At 35.7% G+C, this 10072-nt stretch overlaps 1 protein-coding gene across 1 annotated transcript in view; it reads left to right on the forward strand.

The window, feature by feature from the left end:
• LOC103800264 (G-protein coupled receptor 64-like) overlaps window positions 1–9774 on the forward strand; it is a 42290-nt gene extending 32516 nt beyond the window's left edge. Inside the window, exons 18-27 of the mRNA XM_009072637.1 lie at window positions 17–139; window positions 1236–1281; window positions 1387–1490; window positions 2070–2194; window positions 2970–3238; window positions 4062–4161; window positions 4468–4742; window positions 4995–5096; window positions 5846–5998; window positions 9350–9774. Of these exons, the coding sequence (XP_009070885.1) occupies window positions 17–139; window positions 1236–1281; window positions 1387–1490; window positions 2070–2194; window positions 2970–3238; window positions 4062–4161; window positions 4468–4742; window positions 4995–5096; window positions 5846–5998; window positions 9350–9534 (1482 nt within the window). The 3' untranslated portion in view covers window positions 9535–9774. The remainder of the gene's footprint in view (window positions 1–16; window positions 140–1235; window positions 1282–1386; window positions 1491–2069; window positions 2195–2969; window positions 3239–4061; window positions 4162–4467; window positions 4743–4994; window positions 5097–5845; window positions 5999–9349) is intronic.
• The last annotated feature ends 298 nt before the right edge of the window (window positions 9775–10072 follow it).

Here is a 10072-nt window from a genome sequence, read left to right on the forward strand (position 1 = left end):
TTGTTGATCATTCTAGGACCTGTCCTTGAAGAATGCATCTTTGATCAGCAGTGTTATATCATCAAGTGTTGCTAACCTCACAATTAGCAACTTAAAGGAAAATGTGACTGTCACTTTACAGAATATCAGACCTAATCAGGTATGATTTACATTTTGACAAACTTAAAGTACAATTTTGTTGCCTCCACTGAAGTTGTTGTAGAAGAAATACTGTATTAAGAATACAGATCAGTTGATTCTGTTTTACTAGTGTGGACATTTCATCTCCATCTGGACGTTTAAAATCACTTGTCTTTGCTTATTTATCACCAGTCTAGATTTTGGTTCTCAGATGGTTTCAGGTGACTTTGCTCTATCATTTATCCATCCAGCTTTTATCTTTCTTACTTAGCCTTCTGTTTTATTCTTCAAAGAAAAACTCTTAGATGGAAGTCTGACAGTGTGGATTGCTATGGAAGATGCTGCAGTCATGGCATTTGTAGGTCCTGCATGGCCAGAAAGTAATACAAGTCTTTTTACTTAGGGGAGCTGGAACACAGGATTGTGTCAGCTGGAAGTATTAGGGCTCACATACCTCTGTCTTAAAGGAGCATCAAGATTAAAGTCTTCTATCCTGTATCTTGACAGAGTTTAAAGTACTAAATTATTATAAACTGAAAAATACAGGGATTCCACTAATGCACCTGAGGCTTTTTTTCAAGAGCTGGCTCTACTTGTCTTAACATATGCTGAGTTTTGAAATGTAACTGTACAAGTATTAGTGTGTTGCTGCTGCTGTTTTTTGAATTTGCATGCATGTGTGGGAAATCTATACATAAACGTTTAACATGGTAATAGAAAGTGATCAAATATTTGCAAATGATAATATTTTTCCTTTTCTTTGTGGTCATGTGCTCAATGCTTACAAGATCAGGAAGGATGAGAAATCCCAAGAATTTGTATAGTGTGGGAAGACAGTGAAAGAGCATTCAAAATGTTTTACCAGGAACAGAATCTTTGTATAAGCATGAGCACTAGCTCCTGTATGGTGGCTTCAAATTTGTTCAGCATATTTTTACATGCAGTTTGCAATATTAATCCATTCTATGAACCTAAATTAATTTTGTGTTCATGCAAAACAGGCACATTTGCTGTATACAGTATGTATTCTTGCCTGCATTCTGTAGATAATTCATAAATCATCTGATCCTAAACTCATAGTTTAATAATTACTTTTCCTTTTACTTCCTAAACAGGAGAATGCAACAGTTAGATGTGTTTTTTGGGACTTTCATAAAAATGGTAAGCACTTGAGATCACCCAAGATACAATGCTGTTTTAGCTGTGTTGATTCAAGTTAACATAAATAAAGCCTTTTATGAATAACAAATCTGCTTTCTCTAACAGGTGGACATGGAGGATGGTCATACGAAGGTTGCACAGTTAAAGAAAGCAGAGTAAATGAAACAGTCTGTTCATGTAATCACCTCACAAGTTTTGCAGTTTTGATGGTAATTATTTTTAAAATTATGCAATCTTTCCTTGATTCAAGAACACATTTAAGCATGTGTTGTCTTAAGCAAATGAGGATCCAATAAGCACATACTACCTAAGAAATAATACTCAGGTTGTAATCACTTCAGTGTTAGTACATATAGCCATACAATTTGTCACATGCTTAAGGTGCTTGTTGAATGGGAGTCTGTGAGTTCCACTGGAGTAAAAATATTTCTTAAGTGCTGCAGCTTTTATATTTAGGCATTTGTTTATATTCTAGGAAATAAAATTTAGGGGAGATCAAATTTATAGCAGGTTTTTAATCAAATGGGTTTTCACAATTAGAATCATAGAATAATATCTTAAATTGGAAGGCACCCATAAGGGTCATGGAGTTCAACTCCCTGCTCTTTATAGGACTAGCTTGGCTTTTTTGTTTTCCAGATAACCTTTTTATAAGATCCAGCATGAAAAGAAGGGGGTTTTTTTGTTTGTTTGTTTTGTTGCAGAGGAAAAGGTGTTTTGGTGGGGTTTTTTATCTTTTTCTGTTTAATAAACATGTTCTCTGATATGGACTTCTCTTTCTCCTTTAGAACTTGTATGGAAATACTCCTTTGAATCCCACGCAAGAATTGGTACTGACTTTTATATCTTATATAGGCTGTGGCCTCTCTGCAATTTTTCTTTCTGTTACTCTTGTGACCTACATAGCCTTTGAGTAAGTACCTGTTCAACTAAGCTCCCATTATTCTTTAAATATGTTTGATTGTAGTCTTCACTGTGAAGTTCTGTCCAAGAGTTATGGATTCTGTCTCCATTAATAGTTTGTCCAGTTTACAGAGAAGGTGTTGATTCAGTCTTCAGGAATGTTACTCTCACGACTAAGTGAACTCTCGTGAAGATCTATGCAGTAGGAAGTGAAGAAGTAGCACTCTGAAGTATTTTATAATGGATTATCATAATAGAAGTGTGAAGGAATGTGTTTAAGATAGAAGATATAGAGAGTAGTACAGAATTACAGAATTTTACAATGTATTTGTATTCTTCATTTATTCTCTCATTACCCTCTCATCAAGGACTTGTCTCCATCAAGGCTTTAGAAGCCCAGTCAAAAGCCTAATCTAGTTTAACAATAAAGGACAGTAACAGTTTGGGTTAGCACAGTTCTGAGAAGTCCAACATGCAGTGTGGAAAAAAAAAACCCCAACCCAAAACAGGGTGCTAAACTCAAAGACTCCAAATTGTTGTTCATATTTTTGTTCATATTTATGTAACCTTCTCTAAAAAACTTCATTCATACAGACTCTTAATTAGGAAATCTTTGGTAAATCATTATCTCCATGTGTAAATGCAATATATGAAGCACTATATGTGAATGAAAAGATATAAGTCATTTTTTCTCTTGCCGTTCGTGTACTAAGGACTTCAGGAGAGGAAGTAAGCCAGGGATCCTTGGACAATTGATGTCATGCCACTAATTTACGTTTTTTTAGGAAAATCCGGAGAGACTACCCCTCCAAAATACTTATTCAGCTGTGTGCTGCATTACTTCTGCTCAACTTAGTTTTCCTCCTGGACTCATGGATTGCACTGTATGATACACGAGGCCTGTGCATTGCAGTTGCTGTATTTCTTCACTATTTCCTCTTGGTTTCCTTCACCTGGATGGGCCTGGAAGCTTTCCACATGTATCTGGCACTTGTGAAAGTCTTTAATACTTATGTACGGAAATACATTCTTAAATTTTGTGTTGTTGGTTGGGGTATGTAAATTTTTTTTCCTATTATATGCTAAATAGGTAATTCCTATTATGAAATTTTTCAGTGAATGTATTTCAGCGACTGTGGCACAGTTTAGAAATTAAAATTAAGCAGTCATTACGTGTTATAATTTGCAGTGACCAGGCATTCATTATCAGTGAACCTGTTATTCCACCTTTCTGAGGTATGGGCTCTCCCCCAGCTGCAGAACTGAAGCTTCTGCAATGCAAATTGATAATGAATTTTCCTTGTGCTAGTACAATAGAACCAGCTTTGAATGTGCATACTTTCATTTCATTTTCCTGGAAAGATGGTGTTGGTTGTATTTTGAAAATAAATGGCAAGAAGTATATATATTCCATTTCTGGGATAGCACTGCTGCTAACGAAAAGCAGCAAAACAGGTCTAAGTGGATAGAGGATGAAGAGGTTCTGGGCCTGATTGTTGTCTCTGACCACGTGAGTGAAGACACTAAAATAAATGGAGTTGTCTTCATAAAGCATGTGTAAGAATGAAAATTAGGTATGCTGAACTGATATTTGAAGTCAGTTTGAGTGATTTGTGTTTGTTGGCTTATTCAGAAGGGTTTGGAGCTGGCTGTGAAGAACTCTTCTTGTTTCTTTGCAAGTCACACACCTGAGCAGTTTGAATGTAGTTTGAAGCAAAAGATTTTTGATTCTTTCAGCCTGCTAGTAGTCAACAAAACTCAACAGATACATTTCAGAAACAAATTGTAGATGTCATAGAAAAATATAATGATTTAAAGTCCTCTTAATACTGTCTTTGTCAGGATTTTCACTTATGTGTTTGCTCATAATCTTTCAGGGTTACCAGCAGTAGTTGTGTCCATTGTGTTGGCAGTATCACCAGATAATTACGGACTTATAACCACTGGAAAGGTTTCAATAAATGGACCTGATGAATTGTGAGTTAAAGGGAGGTGCTTTTTGGTGGGGGACGGTGGGAGGAACGTCCTGCAAAATTGCTTTTCTATAAAGTAAAGGTGGGGAAGGGAAGGAAGCAATGGTAGTGCTTCGAAATTATATAGCTCTACAGTATGTCATGTGTTTTGTGGTTATTGCCTATATAAAAGCTCCTACCGTGGCCAAGAAATACATTTTTCTAAATGGGCAAAAATGGCTTCATGTGCAAAATCTGTATGTGTAGCTCACATTTATTTCACTTATTTTCTGTTTCTAATAATAGTTGACTGACTTTTCTTGTGTTCTAGCTGCTGGATTAAAAATAGAATTGTCTTCTATATTACTGCTGTGGGATACTTCTGTGTGATATTCCTGATCAATATCAGCATGTTCATTGTTGTGCTGATCCAGCTCTGTCGCATCAAAAAGAAAAAACAACTTGGTGCTCAAAGGAAAACCAGTATTCAAGACCTTAGGAGTGTTGCTGGCCTCACATTCTTGTTGGGAATTACTTGGGGCTTTGCTTTCTTCACAGTAAATGAGGTATTTACTTACCTCTTTACCATTTTCAACACTTTGCAAGGTAAGTTTATAATTCTTCTGACAGCCCATTGTGTATACTATAATGAACAAAACATTTGGAAATGTCATTTCCTGGATTCACCAGTGAGGAAAAAGTACTCGTCAGTGTTCAGAGTTGTAAACTTTTTCACCAAAAAAAAATGTCATTACTGTTGATTATAAATTTAATGAAATGGAAGAAAACCAAAACATTGTTCATTAAGAAGCAGTAAAAGTAAATTTTGCAACATTCTATAATGTTATTGCTTTGCAGGGTTCTTCATTTTCATCTTCTATTGTGTAACAAAGGAGAATGTCCGTAAACAGTGGAGAAGGTATCTCTGTTGTGGGAAATTCAGGCTGGCTGAAAACTCTGGTAAATATGAAATTTTGTAAAAATTTATTCTTTTTACTTCTGACTACTTAAACTCAGTGTTAAGTTCCTACTATTTTTGTATTACATTTTCTAAAAAAATCTGTTAATCCTTTTGCTGCAGTTGCAGTTCTAGTTTATTATCCAAGGTATAATAAACCTCCGAAATTATATTCTGTAAAGGTAGTAGCTGATGCAGTTCTTAAATGCTGTTGCATAAAGCTGTTAACTGCAGTTGACCTCTTCCACTGCAGAGTAAAGACAAGTCTTTGCAGAAGACTTTTGGTTAGTTAGAAATGGTAAGATTTGTTCCAGCTCCTGGGTCAACTGTAGTTTTACCAGTGACTTCCACAGAAACAAAGTGAAGCATGGTTTAATCCAAAAAGGCTATATAAATTATTTTATGTTGTTTGGTATTCAGTAGTTGACTTCTCATAAAGCTATATACTCTTTATACATTTGAAATTTGAGGATCAACTGCACTTTAGTTATTTTTCTCATCTGGTCTGCAGTTGTAGAACTATGAGAGTTCATTGCTTGTATTAAAATAAAAGGGACAAGAGAAAAAGGATCCAGATTTAAATAATTTTAAATATAATTTTGAACATTTAAACTTTTATGTGATTATAATTCTGTCTAGAATACTGTGAGGAGAATGTGTAAACCATTTTAAGTCAGTTGCATTATTAAGTATATTTTTATATATTGCTTATATGAGCTGTGCTATTTTCTGTGTCATGTATCTGTTGTAGACTGGAGTAGAACTGCTACTAATGGTTTAAAGAAGCAGACTGTAAATCAAGGAGTATCCAGTTCTTCCAATTCCTTACAGTCAAACAGTAACTCCACTAACTCTACAACACTGCTAATGAATAATGATTATTCAGTGCATGCAAATGGAAATGGTAAGTATAATGCAAAATACTTTTTCTCAAGCTATTTTTTCTTGTCTTGAGACAGAAGTGCTATGCTCTTTCATGCTGATGTAAAGGGAAGTGCTGATAAAATGTTATTCATAAATATAGGGTCAATATATTTCAGGATTTCCTCTCAAATAATATCACACATCAATTTTAGGGAACTATAGGCGAAATTGTAAAACGTCCATTTCTCCTACTCAGTGGGAACTCTTGATTTATGTATAAAACAGTAGGTAATATTTGGTATTATCACAGTACTTACCAGCAGCTGCTGCTACCACTTTTCTTATCGTCTGAATATATGACAGTAACTTCAAGCATGTTTTGAAACAGCTAATATTTTTAACCTTACTTAAACAAACATTGCCAGAAGAAGAAAGAACTACAGGATAATAATATAGCTTGAAAGTATGAAAGAAATCATGTTGGAGGTAATATGAGGAAGAACATTAGTGGAGTGCTCATATGAGAGGAGAAGTAAGAGAAATGGAGATTGTAACTTACAAAATCACCTCAGTGAAGGGAGCACTGCTGACAGGGCTTCCTCACTGGTGGCTACAGAGTAAGTAGGATGTTTTTGCCTAGCAGAAATATCTTTGTTGCAAGAAACAATGCTTCAGAAGTAAAATTCTCTATGTTCTAACATAATACTATCCTCTGAACTGGTACCCTCTGCTCTGGTCCTGAGAAGCTGAAATGCAGGTGTATGTAGCCCTCCACTCGATTTCACTTGCAACTTGGTGTGGCTTACTTGTCTATTGAGAAAACTAGATATGAATCACTGCTGAATATAACTTATTAAAAGCCTTTTTTATTCCAATGGACATAATCTAGTTTTTCATACTTTTGCTGGGCACTCAGGGGACATCACTCCTGTGTGCCTCAGGTATTTTTCCCAGTTAATCAAGAGTTGAAGCTAAGAAGTCATGTCACCACCTAGAATGTTTATTATGAAGCTGTTGAACATTCTCAGAGAAGCTGTTGTCCTCATTTCCTGGCATATGCTGTCAGAAGACAGCAGATAATCCATGGGATAATCTCAGTAGATAACCTCTGAGATGTACAGAGTAAAAGCTATGGAATTCATATGCATGAATTCCTTAATAGGTTACTGTCCATTTGAATGTTCTATCTGCATATTGTAAAGAAATCACAACACTCGAGGAAATAGCATTTGGACATGCCCTGAACAGCTCTCCAAATTGAGGTTGTAAAATTAGTGCCTTTTCTTTTCTTTTTTTTTATTTTTTCACATCCCTTTATAAAACCTTTCTGGATAACACACACTGCAATAATTAAATACTTTGTTTCCAACAGGTCAGTTGAGAACAGAAATGCAGTAACTCTCACTGTCATTAAATACAAAGTAAGGCAGTATTTTTAGGTAGAAGTATTACCTTTCAAAGAGAGAAATTTACAGAGACAAAAGCCTGCATGTCTTGTAGAGTTATTTTTTTCCCAGCTATGTTAATTACTCTTGATGAAAGATGCCATCTCTCCCTGCAACACTGACATGCTTATGCGTGGCTACAAAAGCAGTTTGGCTGCTTTTCTCAACAAAAAGAAAGAGCAGAAATGCTCTGTGAAACTTGTTTGTTGTAGCAACTGAGTGAATGGTCCTGTTGTGGCTTTCTGGAAAGTTTTTGTTTTGGGCAGTAGTTTAGAATGAGATGCAAAATTGGTGACCTGAACTACTGAGTGATGTCAATTCTGTGGGACATGCTCCAATTCTGTCCTAGTTTATCCACATAATTAGATCTTTCCAGTGTGAGAGTCTCTGTCCTGTGCCAAAAGCTTCTCAGACAAAGCAGCTGAAAGGACTTTGATAAACCTTTGTTCCTGTGCACTCAGGAACATGGATGTCTCAGGTGACCCACCTCATCTCCTCTTGTATATTATTGTATATTTTGAATGCTGTGAACCTTATACCACATCCTGCATTCATATCCACAGGGTGGTATGATACCTTGCTAGCATAGTTTGACTAAATAATTCTTTAGGACTTCCACGAGAAGATGCTAGACATATGCTTGGATAAAAGTGTTTGGGCAGACCCATAATAAACCTGTGTGCTTGGTGGCCCTGACCCAAGCAGAACAGCAAAGAGCAGTCCAGCCCAGTCACTCAAGCAGCAAAATCCTTTCTGCAGAAAGGGTTAAGTGCAGGGGAGGGATGTTACCAAATACTTTTCCCTCAGGTGACCACAACAAGAAATAGTAAAATGGCCCTGCCACTTCAGGGACAGTTCAGAAGCTTGAGGTAGTGAGAGAGTGAAAGGTGAAGACAGAGCCAAAGCAGAATTCTACTCCAGGGTATTTGATGAACTGAATCCAGGTGCACTAGAAAGGATTAGATTCTGATCCCTGTAATAAAAGAATTTTTCATTGCCTAGAGGTTTCTCACCACTATTTTTCCTCTGCCTAAAACCATAAACCACAAGCAGTTTCTGCCTTCAATGGGTTGTCTTTTCAGTAGATTTCCTGAAATGTACTGAATCATGATGATGTTTGCATATGAAGTGTTGTAAATATTAACACAAATAGCAAACTTGGAGGGTTTATGTTTTTTACTAATTCTGTTTCTAGCACAAATGATAAATGACGTCTCTGCATCTATGTTGGTTTGCCCATAGTGATATTCCTTATTTATTTGCTTCCACTGATATGGTACATATGACATTAAGAAACAGAAGCATTTGCACAAACACTTAGAATAGAAAAATCCAAATTCTCATAATATGATGCATAGAGGTAGGATATTCCATCCAGTGAACTGAGCATTTGTGCAGGATTGAAGTAAAAGGCTTCAGTCAGCAGTGGTATTATGTGTTCATTGTAGATTCACCTAAAGTTGTAAAATTCTCTCCAGTCTAAATGCGTCTTCAAGCCACGATTGGACCTAGGGCATATTCTGATTGTGCTCCAGAAATAAATGCTGCAAGTTGAATGCCTTTCAAAGGAAAAAAATATCCTTGTTTTCTCAAACACTTTCTTCTTTCAGGTGCATGGCACACCTGAGAAACCTATTAAACTAAAAAACTAAAATCAGAAGTATTTGGTATCTTATCCAGTGATATTTATTCCAAGTCAAAGTCTACGTTTTGAGAATTGTGACCTTCAGTGCTTAAAATCTGGAATCCTATTGTGCATGAATAAATTAACATCTCTCAAATCTCATGATTTCACACAGGAAAAGAAATATATACAATATATGTACAGAAAAATCCACATTTTAAAATCGATGCATGGATAAAATGAGAGTGCATGACTCCCTACAGTGACAGAAAAAAGATTCTGAACCTTTCTGATAGGGAATGCACTTTTTTTGTTTCAACAGGTCATCTTTCCAGTGAGAAGAATGGTGTTTCTTTCAGTGTACAGAATGGCGATGTGTGTCTCCATGACTTTTCAGGCAAACAACTTGTATTTCAAGACAAGGATGATACAGGCAGCCAAAAAAGCCACATCTCACTCAGAAGGACTTCAAAGAGAGGAAGTGTAACTTCTATGGAGAAAATGTGATTTCCTTTTAAACAGCACATTGTTTCACAGTGTGAAGTAGAGTTTTACTTTAACAGTTCTACATAATGTGAGCAGACCAAGAACTGATTTTATTTAATATATGGTACTGGAACTTCAAGGCAGCCATGCAATGGATTGACAAGGACAATTACTAGAATAAAAAAAATGAAGCTACTACTTTGACAAGGTTGTGGACGTCAGATTACAGCTGGTACATTTCCATTTTGATTCTTCATCAGAGTGGGGTTTTTTGAGCTTGTTTTTTACATTTAAAGGAAAGTTTTGTTTATACTTTTTCATTACAATTAATTTTATCTGGATGTAATTCTTAGTAGTATTGTATAAATGTAGAAAGTTACAAGTTGTGCATACAAACGATGTTAACTTTAAAAATGTTAGCTACCTTGTCTTCAGCTTTTTGTACGTTGTAGCAAACTCTGTAGTGATGTACATACACAGAAAAGTATCAACTGTTAAGCATCTCAATGATACTTTTATATTTATTTCTTGTAATATAAATTTAAATATTCCTATGTAT

The sequence above is a fragment of the Acanthisitta chloris genome, unplaced genomic scaffold, assembly GCF_000695815.1.
Source record: "Acanthisitta chloris isolate BGI_N310 unplaced genomic scaffold, ASM69581v1 scaffold15184, whole genome shotgun sequence".
Taxonomy (NCBI): domain Eukaryota; kingdom Metazoa; phylum Chordata; class Aves; order Passeriformes; family Acanthisittidae; genus Acanthisitta; species Acanthisitta chloris.